We start from the raw sequence: 27,553 nt of genomic DNA on the forward strand, positions 1-27,553 counted from the left end.
TTTGAAACCTATGATTGCATCAGCCCATGGAAATTTTGAAAGTTTTGTCTGTCTCATATAAAAATAAACTAAAACCATACTGACTGAATGCACAACACGTGGTTTAATAATAAATATTAAGCAGACTGTAAGGGAAAGTACAGACCAGATTTAGGTCTCTGTCTAAGCTAGGAGAGAGACTGGTTGAAATCCTGGCCCTGATTAAATCAATAGCAAAACACACATAGACTTCAATAGGCCTATGATTTCTCCTACTGAGTGGATGTGAATGGAGATAAGGATAAGAGATATAGAATGGCACATATGTAGTGAGGAAATAATAAAATGTGGGGAAAAGACAAAGAAAGGGGTTGTACACAATTTACAAAAGGGGTAACGGTCAGAGTTGCAAGAGATAAGGGGAGGACCCAGCTATGATCCCAATTCAACAAAGAATTTAAGGACACTGTGACGGGGCAGAATGGCCCCGCACTTGTAGAACAGGGGTTAATCCTTCGTTCCTAGCAGAGGAAGCCACGCCCCGGAAGCTCTGCTGGGCATGCTCCAACTGGAGAACAGATATAAAAGCCTGCAGATCAGCTCAGTCTGGGCTGACTGCCGGAGGAGGAGGACGCACGCCGCTAGCTCCTGCAGAGGGAGGGCCTACAAGCCAGGATCCAGGAGTCAGTCAAGCCGAGGCACTACCTGAGACCCCGACGGAGGACCCCCGCCGCAGACGAACTGGTATTCATGGTAGGAAGTGACCCAGGGGAACTATAGAGATAAATAGCATTAAAGCTGTATTGACGCTCGACGTGTTGCGGGCAGATCCCCGCCGAGCGAGTGGCAAGGAAAGCTTGCCACTACCAGGGCCCTGGGTCGGGGCTCGGTGGAGAGGGAGGGCCTGAGTCCCCCTACCCCCTCACCCCAAACCGTGAGGGATCTTATATGGACTCTGGCCGCTAGGCCGCGCCACCCCGCTCGAAAGGGAGGTTCTATGGACTCTGGCCGCTAGGCCGCGCCACCCCGCTCGAAAGGGAGGTTCTATGGACTCTGGCCGCTAGGCCGCGCCACCCCGCTCGAAAGGGAGGTTCTATGGACTCTGGCCGCTAGGCCGCGCCACCCCGCTCGAAAGGGAGGTTCTATGGACTCTGGCCGCTAGGCCGCGCCACCCCGCTCGAAAGGGAGGTTCTATGGACTCTGGCCGCTAGGCCGCGCCACCCCGCTCGAAAGGGAGGTTCTATGGACTCTGGCCGCTAGGCCGCGCTATCCCGCTCGAAAGGGAGGTTCTATGGACTCCGGCCGCTAGGTTGCGCTACTGCTCCAGACGGGGGACAGTAGAGAGGGAGGCCAAAAGGCCGTAACAGGCCACCTGCAGAGGGGCAGCCACAAGGACTGGAGAGTGGTGAGGCGCCAACACCCCATCCTACCCCTGCCACAAGGGGGCGCTGTGGTGCCAGGCCCGCCACAACTGGTGGAGAATGTGGGCATCGATCAGGGCCTGACACAAGGATCCAGACGCCCAGAATAGACCCCGAGAAGCTTTTGAAATGGCTGCTGGAGAACCAGCAGCAGCAGGTGGTGCAACAGCAGCAGCAGCAAGCGCAGTTGCTCCAGCAGTTAGCAGCACAACAACAGTTGCAAGCGGTGCAGCTGCAAGAGCAGCAGCAACGGCTAATTCGAGAGCTGACAGACCAACAACAGGCTAACCAGGAGCGACTGGTTCAGCAGATGGCGACGCTGATAGGACAGGCACCGGGTCCTCCCCTAGGCGCCGCAGGGGGCAGCGCCAGTGAGGGGCTCGGAGGACTACCAGTGTGCCTAACAAAGATGGGGCCGGGAGATGACCCCGAGGCCTTCCTGGTGACTTTTGAGCGGGTTGCAACTGCCGTACAGTGGCCCCCCGCACATTGGGCCGCTATTCTAGCACCCTACCTGACCGGCCCAGCTCAAGCCGCCTACCGTAACCTCGATCCACAGGACGCACTGGACTATTTGAAGGTCAAGGCCGCTGTCTTAGACCAACCGGGCGTCAGCCCGGAAACCTACCGCCAGTGACTCCGTAGAGAACGGTACACGCTGGGAGCCAGACCACGAGCCGTGGCCCAGCGAATCCGTGACCTCTGTTGGAGGTAGTTGAAACCAGTAAGACGGACGAGTATTCAGGTAGCTGAAGCTGTGGCACTAGAACAGTTCCTGCAGACCCTTCCCACCGGGGGGAAAGAATGGGTACAAAGACACTGCCCCAGGACCCTCACAGAGGCGACCTCCCTAATGGAGGATTACCTGGCAGCAGAGGGAGAACCGAAGACCAGCCCCAAAGGGGGGGACCCGGGGGAGTGGAACCTGAACCCGGCCTGGGGGGCCCGTAAGGTGGACGGGGGAGGCCCCCGTCGATATGCCCAGCCATCAGGGACACACACGACCCACAGCGCCAAGGATCCATCCGGATCGGACCTCATAAGAAGTCAAGACGACGCGCCGGGGCGGCAGAGCAGCCCCCGCCACACCCCGACCGAAGAAGGGAAGCGGGACCGGTGCTACGAGTGCGGACAGGTAGGGCACTTCTGGAGGGAGTGCCCATACATGGATTGTAACTATGGACAGGTGTGGGTGACCAGACACCGGGCCCGGACCTGGGAGCCGGGGAAGATAGTCATACCGGTGAAAGAAGATGGGACGTCTACCTGGGCCTTGGTGGACTCGGAGTGTAGCCAGACGGTCATCCAGGCCGGGCTGATAAAGCCCTCTGGCCCCACCGGGGCCCCCATCAACCTGCAGTGTATTCACGGGGACGTGAAGCCATACCTCACCATCTGGGTGCAGCTTGAGGCAGCTTAGCACCGAGTGCGGTGTCTAGTTGGGGTGGCCCCAAAGTTAGCTTACCCCGTGATCCTAGGACGTGACTGGCCGGGCTTTGCTGACCTCTTGTGGGAGTAGGGTATGCAGCCTGGGAGGAAAAGTGGGGGGTGTGCTAGAAGGCCTGGATTATTAGGCCAACCAGTGGCGGACGACCCCCTAGAGGGGCCCTCAGGGAATCCAGAGATAGAGGAGGGGAGCCGAACCCCTACCGAGGCCCCGACGGGAGAGGACCATGGATGGCTGGAGGTAGACGCCAACTTCCTGGAAGAGCAACGGGGGGATACCACCCTCAGTCAGGCTTGGGAGCAGGCGATGGGACCACCCGGGGAGGAAGACTGGCCGCAACGCCGTCAGCAAGGACCCCAATTTGAGATCCATCATGATTTACTCTATCGGGTAGTCCAGGAACCACAGACGAAGGAAGACCTGTGCCAACTGTTGGTCCCGCGACGGTTCCGGCAGAACTTGCTCCACTTAGCTCACTCAGTGCCGTGGGCTGGGCACCTGGGGAGGGAGAAAACGCTGCAACGGGTAGCCCAGAGGTGGTTCTGGCCAGGCATCCATAGGGAGGTACGGGACTACTGTGCCTCCTGCCCTGAATGCCAGAAGACTGGCCCAAAAGGCGTACCAAGAGCCCCCCTTGTGCTCTTGCCGGTGATTGGGACACCCTTTGAACGGATAGGCTTGGACTTAGTGGGGCCCTTGGAGAAGAGTAGCTTGGGCCACAAGTATATCCTGGTCGTGGTTGACTATGCAACACGGTATCCAGAGGCGGTACCACTACGGTCCGCCATGGCTCCGGTCATCGCCAACGAGCTCTTGCAGATCTTCACTCAGGTCGGCCTGCCGCGGGAGATACTAATGGACCAAGGGACTAATGTGACTTCTAGACTAATGGCAGAGTTGTGCCGGCTGCTGAACATCCGGGCGCTTAAGACCTCAGTCTACCACCCTCAGACGGATGGGTTGGTGGAGAGATTTAATGGCACCTTGAAAGCCATGTTAAGGAAATTCGTGGACGACGACCCCCAGCACTGGGATAAATTGCTCCCAGCACTCCTCTTTGCTGTGCGAGAGGTGCCACAGGCTTCCACAGGGTTCTCCCCTTTTGTACTCCTCTATGGGAGGAAGCCCATGGGAATTCTAGACCTCCTAAAAGAAACATGGGAGGAGCAGGAGACCCGCGTCTGAGGATCCATCCAGTACATCCTCCACCTGAGAGAGTGGCTCCAAGAGTTGGGAGCCTTCGCCCGGGAGAATCTGGTGAAAGCCCAACATAACTAAGAGGCGCAATACAACAAAAGGGCCAAGATGAGAAGTTTTGAGCCTGGAGACCATGTCCTCTTGCTGCTTCCTTCCTCCAAGTCTAAGCTGCTAGCTAAGTGGCAAGGCCCCTTCGAGGTGACCAGACGCATTGGGCCTGTCGACTATGAAGTGCGGATGTCAGGGCGAAGGAAGGACACTCAGGTCTACCATGTAAACCTCCTCAAGGCCTGGAGAGATTGGGAGGGCCTGATGATTGCCCCGTACCCTCCAGAACCCGAGTTAGAGCCGTTGGCAGGGGAACCAGGGACAGCGGCCATAGGCCCGGAGCTTGACCCGGTCCAGCAGGAGCAGGTACGACAACTGATTTCAGCTTTCCCCACAGTCCTGTTGACACAGCCCGGGAAGACCATGCTGACCAACCACCATATTGCCACTGTCCCCGGCCACAAAGTGAGGGATGCCCACCGCTCACTCCCCAGGAAGATGTGGGAGACGGTGAGGAGAGAGCTCGATGTGATGTTGGCCCTGGGGGTGGTCAAAGAGTCGCGGAGCAAATGGCGGAGCCCCATAGTACTTGTTCCCAAGCCAGATGGAACGGTCAGGTTTTGTATTGACTTCCGCAAGGTGAATGCGATCTCACATTTCGATGCCTATCCCATGCCCCGGGTGGATGAGCTGCTGGAGTGACTAGGCAAGGCAGAATTCATCTCCACCCTAGACCTGACTAAGGGATATTGGCAGATCCCATTGACACCGGCCTCCAGAGAAAAGACAGCATTCCCAACGCCATTCGGCCTCTATCCATTTACAATTATGCCTTTCGGGTTGCATGGGGCCGCGGCTACCTTCCAGCAGCTCATGAATCAAGTGCTGAGCCCCCACAACGCGTACGCTGCAGCATACATCGACGACATCGTCTACAGTGCCAATTGGGAGGAACGTTTCCAGCACCGTGCCAAGGTGCTACGAGCATTGGGAAAAGCAGGGCTCACCGCAAACCCAGCCATATGTCAGTTGGGCCAGAGAGAAGTGACCTACCTGGGCTATACGGTAGGTCGAGGGAAAATCAGCCCTTTGGTAGGCAAGGTGGAAGCCTTGAAGAACTATCCAACGCCCACAACTAAAAGGCAAGTACGACAGTTCTTAGGGCTGCCCAGATACTATCGTAGGTTTGTGCCTAACTTTGCCACGCTCACTGCCCCCCTGACGGATTTGACGCGGAGCTCCCAGCCACGGAAGGTCCAGTGGACGGAAGACTGCGAGAAGGCCTTTTGCGCCCTGTGGGAACGATTGACACGGGAGCCAATACTGATCCAGTCTGACTTCGCAAGGCCCTTTATCCTCCAGACTGACGCCTCAGAGGTAGGGTTGGGGGCCGTACTGTCGCAAGAGGTGGGGGGAGAAGAACACCCCATCTTGTACCTAAGCCGTAAGCTGTTCCCCCCGAGAAACACGGTACTCCACCATAGAGCGGGAGGCCCTGGCAGTGAAATGGGCAGTCGAGGCCCTGAGGTACTATCTATTAGGGAACCCCATCTCTTTGGTAACAGACCATGCACCCCTCAGGTGGATTAACAGCATGAAAGACGCAAACACACGGATCATGCGGTGGTACTTGTCCCTCCAACCCTACTCCTTCCGCGTGTTACACCAGCCGGGAAAGGCTCATGGGAATGCAGACTTCTTTTCCCGAGTCAGGGAAGAGGAGGGGGAGGAGACGGTCAAGGGTCAGCCGGCCCAGGCGGCTGTCTTAAGGGGGAGGGTGTGTGTCGGGGCAGAGTGGCCCCGCACTGGTACAGCAGGAGTTAACCCTTCCTTCCTAGCAGAGGAAGCCACGCCCTGGAAGCTCTGCTGGGCATGCTCCAACTGGAGAACAGATATAAAAGCCTGCAGATCAGCTCAGTCTGGGCTGACCGCCGGAGGAGAAGGACGCACGCACGCCGCTAGCTCCTACAGAGGGAGGGCCTGCGAGCCAGGATCCGGGAGTCAGTCAAGCCGAGGCACTACCTGAGACCCCGACAGAGGACGTCCCAGGGGAGGAACAGACCGGAGGACCCCCCGCCGCAGACGAACTGGTATTCATGGTAGGAAGTGACTATGGGGAACTATAGAGATAAATAGCGTTAAAGCTGTATTGACGCTCAGCGTGTTGCGGGCGGATCCCCGCCGAGCGAGTGGCAAGGAAAGCTTGCCGCTACCAGGGCCCTGGGTCAGGGCTCGGTGGAGAGGGAGGGCCCGAGTCCCCCTACCCCCTCACCCCAAACCGTGAGGGATCTTATATGGACTCTGGCCGCTAGGCCGCGCTACCCCGCTCGAAAGGGGGTTTATATGGACTCTGGCTGCTAGGCCATGCTATCCCGCTCGTAAGGGAAGTTATATAGACTCCGACCGCTAGGTCATGCTACTGCTCCAGACAGGGGGACAGTAGAGAGGGAGACCAAAAGGCCGTAACTGGCTGCCCGCAGAGAGGCGGCCACAAGGACTGGAGAGTGGTGAGGCGCCGACACCCCATCCTACCCCTGCCACAAGGGGGCGCTGCGGTGCCAGGCCTGCCACAGACACCCTTACATTTTAAGCACATATGTAAGTCCCACTGACCTCAAGTGCTTCATGTGCCTAAAGTGTGTTGCTGAACTGGGACCTAAGCAAGCAAAGGGATTTTTACTAGGAGCTTGTAGAATTTTAATGCTCATACTTATTGTAAAATGTTTTTTGAAACCATAATTGGTTTTTTTTTAAACATAATGTCTAATGATGCATGATTTGCTTGTTGTTGTGGTGAGGTTACCAAAAAAGTTATGATCTGCAAGCCAGTGTATACTTATCTGAACTGGTTTAGCCAATCACAATTACAGATTTGTAATCCCCTTTGATAATGGAACCATATACTATAATTCTCCCTCCCTTGTTTTCATTCCTCTTCTTGAATTACCTGGCCTATGTGCAGAGGTACTGGTCTCGCACTATCACCATGTATTTTCTTCAGAGAAACCCCCCGCCGTGTAATTTGATGACACACACCCTATATCTCCCAAATTGTGATAGGGAAGGGTGCAGCCAATGCAGATATAATAGAGACAGCAGCGATGTGAATTTTTCTACAGTGTCTATCGCAACTGCTGGGGAATCAAAAAACTTTGTACAGTAAAGCATGTCTTAAAAAAACAACCACCCAAGGGATAACACAAATCAGCTGCCTAGTAAAGGTGTTCTTTAACTAAAGGTCAAATAAAGTTTTATTGGAAGCTTTGCATTGCCTCCTAAAGAGCAGGACTCCTGCTGGTGTGGTCTGTTATTTCTATCTGTCTTAATTGTACTGATATTTCTGGTGCTGTTAACACACCCACTTTTCTAAACCGTTAGCTTCTCTTTTACCTGTGCTGGATAAATGTTTCTTGATTTCTTCCATATAATGGACAGAAAAAGCAACAATGATTCAAGAGAACTTGAAAAACTTACTGCAATTGTATAGGCGATTTAGCTTCTGGAGATCATAATCACTGAAATCCATTCGTTGCCCAATCACATCCATGAATTCTGGTATGTTAGTTACTATGGTTGGTTCAGTTCCATTCATGAATGCCGTTTTACTATAGTGCATCACAGAAGTGTAATCGTAAGGAACGTTCAGGGCGCTTGATGTTTTATCATCATATGTATTGAAATTGTGTTCTTTACCTAATGAAGAAAATGAAAGGAGAGATAATTGATCAATCAGGATATAAAAGCAGACTGTACATATACGTATTTTAGGTAACTTCTATATTAAGAAAACTGTGTAATTTAAGGGTTCTAGGACTGAGTCATAGATTTTTTTTAAGGGCAAAAGGGAGCACTATGATTTTTTTAGTCTGCCCTGCTGCATAACACTGACCATAGAATTTTACCGCATGATTCCTGCATCAAACCCACAACTTCTCATTAAACTATAGCATATCTTTTGGACCTCCAGTCTTGATTTCAAGACTTCAGGTGATGAAGACTCCACCACAATCCTAGGTAAGTTGTTTCAATGATTATTTACCATCACTATAAAAAAAATACTTTATTTCTGGTCTGAAATGTTTGTAGTTTCAGCTTCTGACCATTGAAACTTTTGACTTTGATGGTTTAATATAAAACGTCTGGTAACTCCCAGTACGCATGTTGCACCAGTAGCATACACGCAGGATGTCTGTTCTGTTTTCAGTTTGCATTGTGTGAACACATGGTGGTAGTTTGCTGTGAACTGATGGAATAGCATTCTTGGGGCAGAGATACATGGTCCTTTGCTTCAGAGCAGGGCAGGAATTGGGATACGTTATTGCAGGCATGACTGGGGCTGGCTCTTCAGCTGGCTGGCATCAAGGTCCTGGATCCCAAAAAGCTCCTGGCTCTTAGGGGACAGTTCCTCTCTAGCATAGGTGCTGACTCCATGGGTGCTCTGGGGCTGGAGCACCCATGGGAACAAAATAGTGGGTGCTCAGTACCCAAGGATGGTCCTGCTGATGTGCTCCTCCCTTCCAATGCCTCCCGCGATCAGCAGTTCAGCAGCATGCAGGAGGCGCTGGTGGGAGAGGGGAAGAGCGGGGACAGGAAGAGGTGGGGCAGGGTGGGGCCTTGGGGGAAGGGGTGTAGTGGGGGAGGGGCCTGGGGCAGAGCAGGGGTCGAGCACCCCCCGGGGAACTCAGAAAGTCGGCGCCTCTGCTCTCTAGTATCCTCCCGCTCATCCTCTAATGGACCTTGCTGATTGTCCTCAGTGTCGGGGGAGAGTGCAGCCGGCAGGCTCCATATGGTGTCTTGGATGGGTAGTGCTATAATTGTGTAGGACAGGGGTGGCCAACCTGTGGCTCCGGAACCACAAGCGGCTCTTCAGAAGTTAATATGCGGCTCCTTGTATAGGCACCAACTCCGGGGCTGGAGCTACAGGCGCCAACTTTCCAATGTGCCGGGGGATGCTCATTGCTCAACCCCTGCTCCAAAGTGCTCCCTTACTCTGGGTATTGCACCTGGCACAATGAGGCCCCAATCCTGCATTGAGGCTTCCAGGAAATACCTTGATACAGATGATAATAATAATTGAGGTCTATTGCCCTAATTAGAGTCCCTTAACATTTATCTCTTTGGTGTGGGTAGTTGTTAAAATAAATAAATTGAGGTGAAGGAATTATATTTTTAAAACCCTACTGTAGCTGTACACAGATTAGTCTTCTCCATTGCCTTAAGTGAAAAGAACGCAAATGAAAATGGTTTACCAGACTGAATTCTGTCCCGCATTATGGAGACATAATCATCCCGGTCGGATCGTGATTGCTCATGCCAGAATCCAAGTGCATGAAGGAACTCATGTTGAATAGTCCCAATCCTGTCGCAGTTGGCTCCAATTGAGAGTTGCTGCTTCCCTTGTTGGCGGTTCCCTACAGAGGACCAGCAACTAATAATAAAATAAAATGCAGGACAGGTCTGAGAAATACATAACTGATATCCCCCAATAATCTTTTTAATCAGTCTGTTCTGACAGATACAGTTTAAATGTAAGAGTTACAAAGTTTTATGAAATAATGTGTTTGCTACACAGAGAACGCATTTCTTTTTTTCTATAATTTATTCTGGTTTAATATATCTGGAGTTAGTTCTTCAGATTTGTCCCTTCCTCTAATATTCAGTTTAGTGGTTTTCACTGTGTTTGTCTGTCTGGAACTTGTTTTGTTTCTATTGGTTTATTTCTTTAACAGGAAAATGTCACAATACTAATGACAGAAAGGGTTGATGAGATTTTCATTGATACTGCAAAAACCCCAGAAATGAGGAGCCACATAAAATTTTGCCAGAAAGGTGATTCCCCTGGAAAATTTTAAGAGACAACATTCAGGCCATCTAATTTATTTTTTTAATTAAGGATTTCCCCCCCCCCCCCTTAGTGAAATTAGTTGCTTGTGGAAGCTGCTGGCATTGGCAGCCCTGAAGAATGAAGCCATCTGTATAGCCTTAAAAATAGGGAGACAAGTTGAGTCAGGTAATATCTTTTATTAGACCAACTTCTGTTGGTGAGAGAGACAGACTTTTTGGTTCTGAAGGAACTCAAATATAAAATTGTAGAACTAATTGTGGTATGTAAAACCTAGCACTTAAATCAGCTTCTGTACCAGATGACTAGAGGATAGCTAATGCGACACCAATTTTTAAAAAAAGGCTCCAGAGGCACTCCTGGCAATTACAGGCTGGTAAGACTAACTTCAGTACCAGGCAAATTGGTTGAAACTATAGTAAAGAACATAATTGTGTTCAACATATTGTGTTCCATACAGCTTTTGTAAAGGGGAATCATGTCTCACCATTAGAATTCTTTGAAGGAGTCAACAAACATGTGGACAGGGGCAATCCAGTGGATATAGTGTACTTGGACTTTCAGAAAGCCTTTGACAAGGTCCCTCACAGAAGGGAAACTAAACAGTTTTATGCAAACTAAACAGTCATGGGATAAGAGGGTAGGTCCTCTCATGGATCAGTGCTGTTCAATGTATTCATAAATGATCTGGAAAAAAGGGGGAAACAGCAATGTAGCAAAGTTTGCAGATGATACAAAATTACTGAAGATAGTCCAAAGCTGACAGTGAAGAATTACAAAGGAATCTCACAAAACTGTGTAACTAAGCAACAAAATGCCAGATGAAATTCAATGTTGATAAATGCAATGTAATGCATACTGGAAAACATAATCCCAACTACACATGCTAAATGATGGGGTCTACATTAGCTGTTACTGCTCAAGAAAGAGATCTTGGAGTCATTGTGGATAGTTTGTGCAGCATCAGTCAAAAAAAGTTAACAATGTTGGGAACCATTAGGAAAGGGATAGCTAATAAGACAGAAAATATCATAGTGCCACAATATAAATTCACAGTATGCCCACACCTTGAATACTAGATGAAGTTCCAGTCTCCTCATCTCAGAAATGTTGTCAGAAATGGAAAAGGTACAGAGAAGGCCAACAAAAATGATTAGGTGTATGTCACAGCTTCCATAGGAGGAGAGATTAAAAAGACTAGAACTGTTCATCTTAGAAAAGAGAAGACAAAGGGGGGATATGATAGAGGTCTATAAAATCATGGATGGGGTGGAAAAAGTGAATAAGGAAGTGTTATTTACCCCTTCACATTACTCAAGAACCAGGAGTCACCCAATAAAATTAATAGGTAGCAGGCTTAAAACAAACAAAAGAAAGTACTTCTTCATAGAGCACACAGTCTACCCAGGGCCTACAACGTTTTGGCACCTGAGGCCGGGAGCTCAAATGACGCCCCCTCGCTTGGGCCAAAACTTTGAAAGGGCTCAATTCTGCCTTCTTCCTGTTCTACTCCTCTCATGGTACTGCTCTGCTACCTACTTTAATAAAGGAGAATAACAACTTAAAATGCCTTGTTCAAAAATTTTAAGTAACACTTAACTTTCAAACACCTGAACAGCAAATGTAACTTTTCTTGTCTGCATAGTAAACACTGACATTTTTATCTGTTTGAATAATCAAAGTGGTGCTTTCCGTGCCTTCTTGGTTGCAAAGATTTGAACTGCTTCCTGAAGGTCCACAGTCTGGACCAGCTCGTGCTCTATTGAGATGGTTGCAAGGCCGAACAGCCTCTCCTGTGTCATTGTGGAGTATAGATATGTTTTTATTAACTTCAGCTTGGAGAAGCTGCGTTCTCCACTGGCAACTGTTACAGGAAGTGTTAGAAGTACGCACAGAGCAACAAAAGCATTTGGAAAGAGGGTGGTCATCTTATTTGTGCACATATATTCCAGAACAGCCTTTGGAGTTGATCCTGCTGAAATGTATCTTGAAAGGGCTTTCAGTTCATCACCTAAATCACTCGCATCAATATCGCGCATGTCATCATGTGTCAACACTGTCTCTAGTGCCCTGCATTGCTGGTGTAGGTCTTCTTCAGGTATAGTGAGGAGTTTTGGAATATCATACAACATCCCAAATATACTGCTGTGTTCCTTGAGCTGCATGAAACCTTCTTCAACTGACTGTATTGCACAATCTAGCACCTGGTTAAAGAATTCAACTTTGAATTGTTGTTTGGGGTCTCGTATGGGATTATCCCGTGCCTCGTAATCAAAATGTCTTCTTCTTCGGTGACTCTTGTATTCTTGAATGGGTGGGAAAATAGCTTCAGTGTGAAGTTCCTCTGCCAACTTCTGTGCACTCTTTAGAACGTTTTGAAATCCCTCATCTGACTTGTAAGACTATAGATATGACTTTGCTTTGTCCAGTTGTTCCATTGTAGGAGCTGGATTTTATAATGCAGGGCCGGCTTTAGCAAGAGCGGGGCCCGATTCCTGGGGGCGTGGCTTGCCGCAAGCCCCACCCCCAGGAATCGGGCTGCGCTCCGGCCGGAGCTCCAGCCGGGGTCGTGGGGCTTGGGTCTGGCCCGGAGCCGCTCAGCCGGGGCCGGGCTGGAGCTGAGCCGGGGGGCTGGGCCCGAGCCGAACCCGAGCCGGGGGGCCGGACCCGAGCCGGGGGGCCGGACCCGGGCCGGGGGACCGGACCCGGGCCGGGGGACCGGACCCGGGCCGGGGGGCCGGACCCGGGCCGGGCCCGAGCCGAGCCGCGGGGGCCGGGACGGAGCCGAGCCAAGCCGCGGGGGCCGGGACGGAGCCGAGCCGAGCTGCGGGGCCTGGGCCAGGCCCGAACTGAGCCAGGGGGCCGGGACGGGCCCGGGACGGGCCCGAGCCGAGCCGCGCCAAGCCTTGGGGGCCGGGCCCGAGCTGAGCCTTGGGGGCCGGGCCCGTCCCGAGCCGAGGGAGCCGGGCCCGAGCTGAGCTGCGGGGGCCGGGCCGGGCCCGGCCGGGCCCGAGCTGAGTTGCGGGGGCTGGGCCCGGCCCGAGCCGAGGGAGCCGGGCCGGAGCCGAGCCAAGCTGCGGGGCCTGGGCCGGACCCGAGCCGAGCCGCAGGGGCCGGGATTGAGCCGAGCCGAGCGGGCCGGGCCGGCGCGCTCGGCCAGAACCGGGGCCGGCGCCCCGGGGCCGGAGCTGCTGGAGCCAGAGGTGCTCGGCCGGGGCCGGACTGGGCCGTGCCGCGCCTCCCCGGAGCGCTTCTCACGTCCCCCTCCCACACCCCTGACTCAGCTTACCAGGTGCTGCCTGCCCGCCCCTGCTTCTTTTCAGATTTCCCGCGAACCTCTGATTCGCGGGAAGCAGGGGCGGGGGAGGAGCAGGGGGCGGAGCGTTCAGGGGAAGGGAGGAGGGGGAAGTGAGCTGGGGGCGGGGTGGAGAGCTGTGGCGCGGGGCCCTCTTGGCGCGGGGCCCTCTTGGCACGGGGCCCAATTCAGCCGAATCGGCTGAATCGGCCTAAAGCCGGCCCTGTTATAATGTACTATGAGAATTAATGTATGATTGGATTTCATCCTGTCAGCCACCCCTTTTGAATAGCAGAAAGGAATGACAGACCAGAACAGGGGTTGGCAACGTTCGGCACGTGGCTCGCCAGGGTAAGCACCCTGGCGGGCCGGGCCAGTTTATTTACGTGCTGACGCGGCAGGTTCGGCCGATCGCGGCCCCCACTGGCCGCGGTTCGCCGTCCCGGGCCAATGGGGGCGGCGAGAAGCGGCGTGGGCGAGGGATGAGCTGGCCGCGGCTTCCCACTGCCCCCATTGGCCCGGGACGGTGAACCGCGGCCAGTGGGGCCCGCGATCGGCCGAACCTGCCGCGTCAGCAGGTAAATAAACTGGCCCGGCCCGCCAGGGTGCTTACTCTGGCGAGCCGCGTGCCGAACATTGCCAACCCCTGGACCAGAACAATCCTTATGAGTGATTATGGTCACCCTTTTGTTTTAGAATAAGTTATAAAGCTACGATGGTTTCCTATATGTATTACAAATCAGGAAGTAAGAGACAGGATTCTCTATTGTATCTATGTTAAGAAGATTAGAGGAATGTTGAGGGCCTGAAGCCCCAATGTGAATTGTTTTAGTTATAAGATTTAGCACGGCTTGATTTACAATGTATTCTGCTGAATATACAATACTGCTGTCTGTATACCTTTGAAGGTTTCTGTAAGAGATTGTTTGTGTGAATGAGGAATGCATTCATCAGGAAAAGATAAGGTGTGAAAGCCATCACAAATGTCCAGATGGTCAAGAAGAAGTGAGAGACTTGGAAAGACCAGGAGACCATCAGAAAACATCCATTGTATCCGATGTTAAACATGTTAGCAGCATTGATGACCTCAGAGGTGAGGCAGGCACCCCCAAAGGCGAGACAACAAATAAGAGATAACGATGGGAAGCCTGACAATAACCATCAAATGATAACACCACTTAAGGACTAATGATTACAGGATGACATTGCAAAATGCATGGACTCAAATGGGAATTTATAACTATAAAGCTGGGGTGTTTTGCCATGGAACTCTGGGTTCAGTCCTGCAAAGCCTCGGCTCACGACCGACAGAACCCAGCTCCACACTCGTGCTCAATCTAACTGGCCATTAGATTGACTCGAGCTACAACAGACTGGTAACTATGAACATCACTGGCAGGACTCTGTGTGTGTGTGTGTGTGTGTGTGTGTCTAAAAAGCATATGCTAACTGTGGTATTCTCAATAAATGCTGTGTATTTACCTTCCTCTATAAAGATCCCATGTGCTTTGTATGAGCATAATACCATTGCTCCAGATATATCAAAGTCAACACCTTGGAGTCTCTTGCTTACAACATTTATTTCAAACAGTATGTCATGCCACAACATTAAGCCACACAGAAATTTGAAGTTATGTATGTTTCTGGTGATTCCATTTCCCTCTGCCACTGTTCTCCCACGAACAGTTCCTGTCATAGCATTATCCTCCATAATGGCAACTATGGCATCATCTATCTTCCCAATTTGGTGTTTGATAGGCTTTATCGCCTCCATTCGACTTTCCCATCGTGTGGCTTCAGTGTCAGAGACTGCATTACTGACCACCATGTTCAGTGAATGAGAACTGCATGGGACAAAAAAAGCTCAAGGGTTTAACTCTCAGATGCACTCCTCTGTTCTTTCCTCTCATGTTGGTACCATTATCGTAGCCCTGACCTCTCATGTCAGCTATCACAATTCCCGTATCTTCCAACTTTTTAAGAAGCACATTTGTCATACCAGCTCCTGTAGTATCATCGATGTCAATAAATTCTAGAAAATGCTCTCTGACAGTCACCATTGAAGGGACATTTTCACTAGGTTCTGTTGTTGTTACAAAATGCACCATTTAAGTCATTTGTCCCGTATGGCTGATGTCAGGTGTGCAGTCCAGAATAATAGAGTAATATCTTGCTGACTTCAGATCTGCCACAATCTTCTGTTTGACTTTTGTTGCCAGTAACTGTATGATCTCATTTTGAATTGTTTTTCCAATGTAGTGATATGTGTACATTTCTTGGGTGGTGACTCTTCTTAGATGCTCCTGGAGTACAGCATCAAACTCAGCCATCAGCTCCACAATTTTAAGGAAGTTTCCATTGTTTGGCACATACAGCCGATCTGAAGTGCCACGCAGTGCTAGGTTTTGGGTAGCAAGCATTCTCACAATGACAATGAGCCTTTTCAGAACATTTTGCCAGTAAAGAGACTCTGATGCAAGCTTCTCATGATGCTGATCATCTATGGTGGCCTTTAACCTTAGTCTCATCTCACGCTCTTTCCACCTACAGAATGCTCTGTGGTGATTTGCTGCCTTCTCATGGCATGCCAGATTTCTAGCCAGATTTTTCCAGTCCTTTGTTCCTGTAGAACCCAATGTGGCTGGAACATTAGACTGGAAGAGTTTGCAACAAAAACAGTATGCAGCTTTCTGGGTTTTTGAGTACATAAGCCATGGCCTCTCCACTTTGTCACCATTGGGGATTTCACGCCAGTAATGTGTTGGATGGAAACTTCTATTTTCATTGTCTTTGGGGAACATGAAGTTTTTCACTTGCTGTGGCCCATGCAGTACAAGGAAGTCCCTCAGGCTACTGCTCAAGTGGGTCCACAGTCCTGGATCATCTAGACTTAAGGAACTAAACTCAGCAGCAGCTGTTTTTTGCGCCTCCACCACACTCTTCTCTGATCTACACTTTTCTTCAGGAATGTGCATGGTTACATCCATTTGAGATGGAGATATGGATGCTGCAGTAGCTGCCAGGTCACCTGCACTCTGACTAACTGGAAGATCAGGCATCTCCTCACCACTCACATCCTCACTGGGGCCGGAAGGCTCACCGTGAACATTTGTGTCTTTGTATCTCAGGAGAGCTCCTTCCTGCTTAAATAGAAAAGCTTCCTTTGCTTTCTTTCTTTTTCTGAATGCTGCCCCAGAGGGGCGTTTTCTTCTTTCACTCATGACTGCTGTTCTGTGCCAGCTATAGTGGCTCTCAACACTCAGTTGAAGGGGACAAATAAGCAGGCTGGTAGCAGGGCCTGAGTGAGGAAAGATATCAGCGTCTTAAAGGCCTAACTGGCTCCTACTACTTCAGTTGACTGCCTGTTCTCCTCAAGTGGGTTCAGGGAAGCAGCAGGAAACAGGAAGCTCCCTGAGAAGCTGGTGTTAATCAGTCCAGCCTCCTGGGGGTGCTCTCCCTGCAGCTCCTGCTGCTTTCTGTTATTCCCTCTCACCTTTTCTCCTCCCTGCCTGTTATGTCTCTTGTGCCCTCCTTCCTCCAGCACAGCACTCCACCATCTCTGTGCATCTAGAGCAGAGAGAATACATATGCACCAGCAGCAGACACAATTTTCTACACTCTGGGTCCTAGTGGCACCCTCCACACACAGTCTGGCACCTGAGGCGGCCACTGCATTTTGTGTCATGGTAAGGCCAGCCCTGAGTCTACCTGTGGAACTTGTCATCATTGGGTTAAAAAAATAATTAGATACGTTCCTGGAGGAAAAGTCCATCTTGACTAATTGACCCCTATGCTCTGGGTGTCCTTAAGCCTCTGATTGCCAGATGCTGTGACTGGATGACAGGGGGTCACTTGATAACTGGCCTGTTCTTTTAATTCCTTCTGGGGCACCTGGCATTGGCCACTGTTGGAAGACAGCTGGGCTAGATGGACCATTGGTCTGAGCCAGTATGGCCAGTCTTATGAGCTTACACAGAGCTGTTCTTCAGGTCAGCAGTAGTCCAGCTTCCTGACAATGTGCTGCAACCTTTACCTAAAGAGAGCAGGTAGTTCCTCAGTCATCGAGTTCTTGATCTCTGTTATGATCTTGCTAACAAGAGTGTGAAGTGTAACGATCGTTTGTGATGTGGAGACATTTCCATTAAGAACTGACTGAGATCATCAACTCATTTCACACACAACAGCAATCAGATGGTAACAATTTTCTTTTGTTACTGATGTCATTTGAATTTAAAAAGACAACCTAGACATTAAAATACTCCATATCCCATTATTAATCTTCTGAAACACCTACTTCCCCACCTCTCAATGCCTCTTTTATGGAGGCAAGCAAATCAGATACATTTATGTAAAAGAGGTGATTCATCAAATCTTTTCTGGGGTGATAAAGTTTTATGGATCTGTTTGTCATCCCCATGAAGTTTACGCTGCTGCCCAAACTACACCCTTTAGACTAGGGTTATTTAATCTGCAGACATTGGAGACTTGACTGAAACAATCAAAGTTATGTAGGACAGAGTGAAAAGTGATCAGTTCTTGCCTTTTTTACCCTGTCCTATAACAGAACATGGGCACACAGGGAAACAAAAGGGCAGTAAGGATGGAACCAATTTGAAAAAGTACCTGTTGAAACTTGCCAGCCAAGAGGCTATAAAGTCATATACTTTAGCTGCATTTTTTAAAGTTTGACTATCAATAACTTTTACTGATAAGCTAATCAAAATGATAAGGGTAATCAAACTAACTGTGTAAGCATATAAGGAAGGAATTTCTCCTTAAGCACGGCATTGCATAACTTAGCAATGAAGGCTAGATACATTACCAGACTAGATGGGCCAATGCTTTTGTCTGCTATGGCAAATTCACCTCTAATAGAGGTACAAAAAGGAACATAATGACAATTGGACCTCTAACATAGTGAATGCCAGTGAAAACGAGGTAGGATCTGAGTCTAAAATAGGGAAAGAACAAGTCAAAAATACTTAGACAAGTTAGATGTCTTCAAATCACCAGGGCCTGATGAAATACATCCTAGAATACTTAAGGAGCTGACTGAGGAGATATCTGAGCCATTAGCAATTATCTTTGAAAAGTCATGGAAGACGGAAGACATTCCAGAAGATTGGAAAAGGGCAAATATAGTGCCCATCTATAAAAAGGGAAATAAGGACAATCCGAGGGATTACAGACCAGTCAGCTTAACTTCTGTACCCGGAAAGATAATGGAGCAAATAATTAAACAATCAATTTGCAAACATCTAGAAGATAATAAGGGGATAAATAACAGTCGGCGTGGATTTTTCAAGAACAAATTGTGTCAAACCAACCTGATAGCTTTCTTTGACAGAGTAACAAGCCTTGTGGATGGGGGGAAGTGGTAGATGTGGTATATCTTGACTTTAGTAAGGCTTTTGATACTGTCTTGCATGACTTTCTCATAAACAAACTAGGGAAATACAACCTAAATGGAGCTACTATAAGGTGGGTGCATAACTGGTTGGAAAATCGTTCCCAGAGAGTAGTTATCAGTGGTTCACAGTCATGCTGAATGGGCATAATGAGTGTGGTCCGGCAGGGATCGGTTCTGGGTCCTGTTCTGTTCAATATCTTAATCAACTATTTAGATAATGGCATAGAGAGTACACTTATAAAGTTTGTGCATGATACCAAGCTAGGAGGGGTTGCAAGTGCTTTGGAGGATAGGATTAAAATTCAAAATGATCTGAACAAACTGGAGAAATGGTCTGAAGGAAATAGGATGAAATTCAATAAGAACAAATGCGAAGTACTCCCCTTAGGAAGGAACAATTAGTTGCACACATACAAAATGGGAAATGACTGCCTAGGAAGGAGTACTGTGGAAAGGGATCTGGGGGTCATAGTGGATCACAAGCTAAATATGAGTCAACAGTGTAATGTTGTTGCAAAAAAAGAAAACATCATTCTGGGATGTATTAGCAGGAGTATTGTAAGCAAGACATGAGAAGTAATTCTTCCACTCTACTCTGCGCTGATTAGGCCTCAACTGGAGTATTGTGTCCAGTTCTGGGCACCACGTTTCAGGAAAGATGTGGACAAATTGGAGAAAGTCCAGAGAAGAGCAACAAAAATGATTAAAAGTCTAGAAAACATGACCTATGAGGGAAGATTGAAAAAATTGGGTTTGTTTAGTCTGGAGAAGAGAAGACTGAGAGGGGACATGATAACAGTTTTCAAGTACATAAAAGGTTGTTACAAGGAGGAGGGAGAAAAATTGCTCTTAACCTCTGAGGGTAGGACAAGAAGCAATGGGCTTAAATTGCAGCAAGGGTGGTTTAGGTTGGACATTAGGAAAAACTTCCTAACTGTCAGAGTAGTTAAGCACTGGAATAAATTGCCAAGGGAGGTTGTGGAATCTCCATCATTGGGGATTTTTAAGAGCAGGTTGGACAAACACCTGTCAGGGGTGGTCTAGATAATACTTAGTTCTGTCTTGAGTGCAAAGGACTAGACTAGATGACCTCTCGAGGTTCCTTCCAGTTCTAGGATTCTATGATAATGATGAGGTTTATTAAACACCATTGGCTAAATCTTGAATTCTTACTGTTGAAGTCAGTGGGAGTTCAGAAGTCCAGGATTTAGCCCTATATGGTCTTTTTGATCTGACTGCTAAAACATCTGGATTTATTAGCATGGAAAATTCATAGGTCTAGGACCATAGATTCATAGGTTAGGTTCAGCCTTTCAATGCCTAATGTTTAGACGTTCTGCCAGCTAGTGGAGTCCACAACTCTGAGTTAGGTGTCCAGGCTCCCAGTCCCTGTATAATGCATGAGGAGAGTCAAGTGCCAAGAATAGGATCCACCAAAGCCCAGCATGGTACTGAGTGGGGAGACGCCTAAGCTAACAAGTAGAAAGTGCAGAGGAGAGGATTGGTTGGCCTAAGCCCCACTCCTCAAAAGGAGGTAGATATCTAAAATAATACCTGTTCCACTTTGTATCAATAGTCATTAGAACAGGGCCTGGAACGTGGATCTCACACATCCCAGGTGGGATGGGTAGTTCCAAGAGTCATTATCATTGTCTCTCTGGCCCAATGCCTTAAGTATTTCATACAAGGTGGAAGAGATTCAACAGGAGAGACTGAGAGACAGGCATCCCTGAATACTTTTTAGTGTAGTGGTTAGGGCAGTCACCTGTCAGGTGGGAGACCTCACTTCAGATTCCTGCTCCACATCAGACAGAGGTGGGATTTGAACCTGACTCTCCCCCCTCCTGGGTGCATGTGCTAATCATTGGGCTAAAAGTTACAAGGAGGTGGCACCACTAATAGTGTTTCATGTGAAGCCCGATCTACTAGGCATGCTCTCAATATGCCTATTGGAATGGGCCCCACAAGCAAGATAGATGGGGCAATGCCTAGTTCGAAGATCTTGCTGGGGCATGGATGTGAGCTGGGTATGAGGACTGAAGTGGCTGTGTGCATGTCCAGTGGCTGAAATTTAGGTAACTACAGGGTTAGGTGGCAGCAGAGTGGAGGTTTTGAGGCTCTATATTTTGGAGTTAGGTGCCTAAATCCCTTTGTGGTTCTAGCCCATAGCATTCAGATCACACTTGCACCTTGGTGGTTCACAATTAGTCTATACAGGTCTATAAAGTAAAATATTTATAGTGATAAATAGCCTGGGGCTGACTTTGTATTATTTTCCAGACACAGGTGGGAGTCAAAACAACCCTGCTATGTCACTACCCATATGTAATTCCCTTTATTATGGTTGGAAATTTTGCAGTCCTGCAGTCTAGGCTATGGCATTCCCACTGGGGGGAATTTTTTTTTTATAAGGCAAATTTAGTATGAGAACATGAGAATAGAACTTCATATGCTCAAAGGCCAAACAAGAAAAAATGATTTGATCAAATAGCTTGATTTACCATGAAAGGTAAGGTACCATGTCTGTTAAGGATTCAGTTCTGTACTCAGTTGCATTGGTACAACTTCCATTGGGTCCTAGAGTGTTTGTTTGCAAACAAGTATAATAAGGGAAAACTTAACCTTTACCAAGTTCATACCACGTTTTGGACTATTATAGTTTCCAATGTGTAAAATCTGAGAAATGACTAGGTTGAGATACGGAATTATATTCAGTTCCCAAGTATGTTTTGGAGAACATACTAATTAGTGCACATAAATATTGGCCATTTTGCCAAATGGAATGAGAATTTGTCACATTTTTCCTCTTACCCACTGCCCTTGAACACTGATATATAATTTTTTTCTCCTTCCCAAGGTTTGAAGTCGATACAGGTTTTTAGGCGATACCGTTCAAATGCTTTGAGGAGAAGTCCTTTAGCATTCATTTCTGTAAGGGAAAAAATAGCATTGTTATAAATATAAGGCCAAATCCTGAGGTCCTTGCTGAGCTTTTATAGACCTCACTCTGACAAACTGCTATTAAAATCTTGGAGTTTTGACAGATTAAGGATTGAGCAAAAATTCAGTAAAGGCCTAAGAATCTAGACTGCTGGAAAATTGGATTCTACCTTTGTTTTGTTTAAACATAATACAATATGTTTCATGGGTGATTTTCATATATACAATATAAGATGATGAGTATATAATGCTTGATCCTGACAGTTGCTGAGTGCTCTCAACTGCAACTGACTTCAGTGGAGTTTATAGGACCAAGGATTGAATAAAAACGGAGTAAAAACCTCAGATTTCACCCAGAGCAAGTAAAGGGTTATAAACACCTCACTGGCATTGTTCAGATCCTTGAATGCTAGCAATACATCTGGATCATCTGCTCCAGGAGACTTACTTGGCTTAAATCGGTTAATCTTTTCCTTCATCTATTCATATCCAAACTATTGGTCACTCTGAACCATGCAAATGGAATAGTGAGATTCCCTAAATTAAAAAGATCCCCAGTAACTTTTTTCTTTCTTTTCACTTAATGCAGTGTCATACCTTAGGCAGATGACTTTAAAAACAAACTTGTATTTAAAACTAGTGCAACTTTTCAACCAAAGCAGACACTATTATATTTATTTATGAATTTATTTCAAAGGCAAATACGGTACCCAGGCTATCCTCAAGGACATATGGGATGGTGAGGGGCCACCGATAGTTGTCACCAATAATGGAGTTTCGTTCCTGTATTTGAGAAGAAAAATAAATGTAAAGAGTTCAAGTAAGGGATGACATAGGAGTAGGTAGTAAAAAGAAAATGTAGTAGCTCTAACCTGCAAGTAAGAAATATGTCTCTTATGAATCTGTGTGAGTAGTTGAGAAATAAGCCTAGGAGCACAAATGCTGAGGAATGGCTCAGTGGTGTAGGCTTCAGGTTTGAAATACTAGAGACCATAGGCACCGACTCTATGGGTGCTCGCACCCATGGAAAAAAAATGGTGGGTACTGAGCACCCACTGGCAGCCCCCTTATCAGTGCCTCCCCCTCTCCCCAGCACCTCCTGCTCACCGTCATCAGCTGTTCCACGGCGTACAAGTGACGCTGTGGGGAGGGAGAGCGAGGTCGGGGTGTGCTCGGGGGATGGAGCAGAACGGGGCAAAGCAGGGGCAAGAAGAGGCGGGATGGGGATGAGATCTTGGGGGAAGGGGTGGAGTGGGGGTAGGGCCTATTAGAACATTAGAAAGTTGGCGCCTATTCTAGAGACTTCCCAGGACCAGAGTTTCAAATCCCAGCAGGGTCAGCTAAACCCTAAATTCCTTGACGTTTATAAGGGTCTATCTTTCAGTATATCATTATAATATAAAGTCCTATCTACTCTGACTGGAAATTAACAATCCCATGACTCTTTTCATAAGTGTAGGAATTTGTTCCAGTGGCCTTTCCTTACTGTCACTGATGTACCATGTGCAGATTGATTTCCATCCTCCATCCCAGAAGTAATTCAGTAGTGACTAATAATCATCTGCTCCCATTGAATTAGATGGCAAAATTGCCATTGACTTGAAAGGAATTAGGCTAAAGTAGATTGTCAGGCATTCCCACTGGGATTCTTTGAGATATAATGCATTATATAATGCAGTGATTTTTTGAGGTGAATAGGGATACTAGAGGGATGTTCTAAAATGAGATGCTAATCAAGGACCTAAACTTGAATGAGGAGGCAACTCACATGAGGAGGAAAGGTTTGCAGGGAACAGTCTGAAGTTTCATATACTGACAAATATTGTGCAGAATTGCAGATAAACTAAGGATATCTCAAGTACGCCTGTCTGCATGTGATTAATGCCAGTACTCTTAAAACTACAAGTCGAAATCACAGTAAGGGAAATAAGAAGTTTATTACATTGATCTAATGGCTGAACTGATTTTTATTCTAGTTAATGCTTCTGTAAATGTACATGACTCGTTCATTATCTATGACATTTATACAAATACATTCCCAAAGTATTTCAATTTATTGTTACATAAACAACATTTATGGCTAGTTCAAGCTGGATGGGCTGGGCATGTTCAGATCAGCCGTGCTTTATATTACATAAGTCAATGACACATTTCTGTTTTTATATTTTATGTTTGAACTCACCCCATCAAGTTTGATATCTCCCTCAAAAAGGTTCAGTCCTAAAGCTAAAAAGTAACAGCTGATTAACATTCAGACATTGTACTGATCTCTCTGTTACAATGAAACTTTCAAAATATGAAAAAGAAAATTAAAAAATAACCTTCATTGATGTCCAAGACATCTCGATCAATTCCACCATCTACATCTACTTCTGAAAAACAAAAGATAGGACATTAGTCTTTGCTATTATCTTTATGAAGTGTGAAAATTAACGTAATAACAATAATAGTAATTATAAATCTGTCCCTGCTGTGTTTATGAGCAGCTGTTTTTGTTGGCTGCCTTCAGTGCACTCGTATAGAACTCTAAACAGAACTCACCAAATGACTCTGGAGTAGGCTAGTGAGGGAGAAAAAAAAAGAGAGAGATTATCAGGATACACAAAATGAAATCCTACGAACATTATTCTTTTAATAATATTGCAGATCCAGCTTGAGCTCAACTAACAGCATTTATTGCTGGCCACTTTGAGTGTGCTTTAATAGGCTACAATCAGGTTGCACTGGGAACCATGTGGCTGTTTGTGTGTGTGTGCATGCACTCAGATGTTCCAGTACAGAGTATAGACTAGATAAGCCAAGAGATCCTTTCCAGCCCAATCTTCCCTGATTCTATAATGTCAATAGTCCTCCATTAAGTACTAAAGTTTTATGGCATTTATGTCCTACCATCACATAAATCTACCTTTAAAAAATGTTATTCCATAGTACAATGTCTAACAGATACACGTATACCATGGGAATGATACCAAAGAATTTTTACAGACTCCATCTGCTTTTGAAGAATCCGATCTTGTAAACTCTTACTCACACATGTAGCCCTCACTTATATGGGTAAAGACTACCCACACACAAGTAAGGGTTGGCAGGCTCCAACTCAGCTTGCATAGAATACATAGTTGTCATCCTGTGCATTTTCCTAGGCTTATTTAATTTTCTTTTACATGGAGTCTGATCCAATGTCCATTGAAGTCAGTAGGAGACTTTCTAGTGTCTTCAATGGGCTTTAGATCAGGCTCTCAAGTGGCCAAATCAGAGCAGTTTCATTGAGAGGAGTAAATGAGTGCAAGGTGAGGATGAATGTAAGGAAATTAAAAAAAAAAAAACCCTACTAATAAGAAGTGTTCCATGTATTGGTTTAGAGGCCAGAGACTGGTAATGAAAGAGTATAATTTGCAGCTGGACTGAATACACAGAGGCAGGGCCGGCTCCAGGCACCAGCCCACCAAGCTTGTGCTTGGGGCGGCACCTGGAGGGGGGCGGCGCGGTGCTCCGGCCGCCGGGGAGAGCGGGGCCACGGCCGGGCTCGACGCCCTCCCCCCGGCGCTCTGGCCGCCCTCCCCCCCCGGCGCCCTCCCCCCGGCCGCCGGGGGGAGAGCGGAGCCCTCGCCGGGGCTCGCCGCCCTCCCCCCGGCGCTCTGGCCGCTGGGGGGGAGAGCGGAGCCCCGGCCGGGACTCGCCGCCCTCCTCCCAGGGCTCCAGCCGCCCTCCCCCCTGGTGCCCTCCCCCCGGCTGCGGCCCTGCACAGAGGAGCCAATTTATTTCCAAACAGCATAAAATCTCATAATTCAATTAATGGTGATCTGATTTGAAAGTAATTAATAATTGCCTTGATAGTTAATCTGACTAAAATTAATCCCCCAAGAATGATTTAATTAATATTGTCAGATTTATGATGGTTTATCCAAAAATTGAAATAACAGTTTCTATAAACATAAATTAAAAAAAAAAAAAAAGCTTTATCCAAAGTGCTGAATACCTTTAGTGCCATTAATAAAAGGTAAAGCATTTCTGTGGTCGCTATGATTACAATCACAATGCCTCTGGGCTTCAAAATCCATCATGCAAACAACAAATACATCACAAAGCTAATTTTTTTTCAGTCCCCGGACAAGATTTTCCAGCTGCATCAAAACTTTCATAAGTAGAACCATAAAACAATTTAATTGATTCCACCCTATACACTCCTGGTGAGTAAGAAAAAGCATGAGTGGGAGATTATTCAAATACCAAATTATTTCTAATTCCTCATGTAATCAAATCCAGCCCAGGTCAGCAGTGACTGAAAATTGTCACCAACTGATGGCTTCAATGTTGAAGGAGTTGGTGTTTTCCTGCTAGATAGGGTCTAATCCTTACTCATGGCTATGGAATCCAACATGTCCCAGTGAAATTACCTGTTTTAGTGGGGATACTTCTGCGTGTAAAGATTACTCGGGGAGCCCCAGCTGCAGGATCCAGCTGCAGGTGTCCATAGCCTCAAAGCCAACACAATTTATCAGAATTCCAGCACCTACTATTTTATGAATAGCTACAATTTTGTACATTTATAACAAATTCACAATTAAGAATAACACTGCTAGCTGACACTAATTAAGGGTGTGTCAAGGAGAAATCAGTTAGTCCACTGAATTACTTTTTTAAAATCTAAACGGAAGACGTTTCCTCTTTTCTGAATAATTTACCATTTGTGGTTTATTCAGCCTAACTATGGGAAACACTTTGAGGCACGTGAATGATGTTATATACATTAAAATGTAAGGTGGCCAGATTCTGCCACCTTAACTCATATTAAGTAATACATTGCTCCATGAGTTGTCCCAGTGATACCGACATGAGAAAAGGTACCAGATCCTGGCAAAGTAATAACAGTGTAATCAGACCCCACTTCCATCCACACGGTGTTTGTCTGACCCACAGATTCAGAATATTGTGTGCTCCAAATACTTGCGAATCACACTGGGTCTTATTCACAGAAGTGGGAAAATACTGCATTTCTCTGGAAAAATATAAGGCAGTATACAATTTCAAAGTTGCTATTGTTGTACGTTGTCATAAAATAGCTCACCAGAGGTTGGGGAAGCTGCTAGTACAGCCAAAGAAAAGCATGTCCAGCTTGACTAAGAGGGCATTCGCTTCATTGACATATTTATTATATTAAACAAAATACTTGATATCACTATCTGTATTCCAAATAGTAGAATAGATGTTACCACTTACCCTGGTCCCAGTGCTGGACTATGTATGCAGCCAAAATTGTTATAGAAAAATCAATGGTAGTTCTGCCTGAGCAAGGAGTAGTAGGATCAGGCTCTCTAGATATAGAGCTGGACTGATTATAAGTAGCAGCAAAAAGAAATCTACTCAGAAAACAAAATGTTCTGTGCCCCGCCTCAATGTTCTTAACAATTGGAGAGAAACCCTCATTTGCAGGAACTATAGGCATCAGTTTTTCTTTTTTTCACAAGCTTGTCATGACCTATATTACAATTCAAAATGTAAAGATTCTTTGTTTTCTTACCAGACCACAGCCAACCTGAAGAAGACACCAAGTCAGGAGCAAAGGCATAGACAACATACCCATCTTGCTTTACTCTGCGAAAGGTTATGGACTCAATTGCAGAGCAACTTTCTAATTAAGGAAGTAAATTTAATACTTTAGAACCTTTGCCCTGGTATCTGTAGCTAGCTGTTTTGTATCTTTATCTTAAATTGTCCAATCAGTAAAGTCTATCAGATTTATTACCATCATACATGTGTTCACTGAGATCATTAATGCGTATTTTACAAGTAACTTTTCCTTATGAAAAATAAGAGTAATAATACTTAGCATTTAATTTTGGAAACTAATCACAAGACTCTTGTGAGGCAGAGAAATTATTATTAATATACCTATTTTACAGAAAGGGAAACTGAGAGAGAAAGTTTGTGACTTTCCTAAGGCCACATAGGAGGACTTGTCAGAGCCAATGCT

The 27,553-nt window shown here is 47.1% G+C and overlaps 1 protein-coding gene across 1 annotated transcript in view; it reads right to left on the reverse strand.

Moving 5' to 3' along the window:
* The window catches only part of MEP1B (meprin A subunit beta), a 41,012-nt gene extending 13,849 nt beyond the window's left edge, over positions 1-27,163 (reverse strand). Inside the window, exons 1-8 of the mRNA XM_065398309.1 lie at positions 27,101-27,163; positions 24,121-24,139; positions 23,901-23,945; positions 23,762-23,805; positions 22,290-22,362; positions 21,451-21,568; positions 9,342-9,520; positions 7,567-7,785 (exon numbers count right to left, since the gene is read on the reverse strand). Of these exons, the coding sequence (XP_065254381.1) occupies positions 7,567-7,785; positions 9,342-9,520; positions 21,451-21,568; positions 22,290-22,362; positions 23,762-23,805; positions 23,901-23,945; positions 24,121-24,139; positions 27,101-27,163 (760 nt within the window). The remainder of the gene's footprint in view (positions 1-7,566; positions 7,786-9,341; positions 9,521-21,450; positions 21,569-22,289; positions 22,363-23,761; positions 23,806-23,900; positions 23,946-24,120; positions 24,140-27,100) is intronic.
* Between the last annotated feature and the right edge of the window lie 390 nt (positions 27,164-27,553).

Source organism: Emys orbicularis, chromosome 2, assembly GCF_028017835.1.
Source record: "Emys orbicularis isolate rEmyOrb1 chromosome 2, rEmyOrb1.hap1, whole genome shotgun sequence".
Taxonomy (NCBI): Eukaryota; Metazoa; Chordata; order Testudines; family Emydidae; genus Emys; species Emys orbicularis.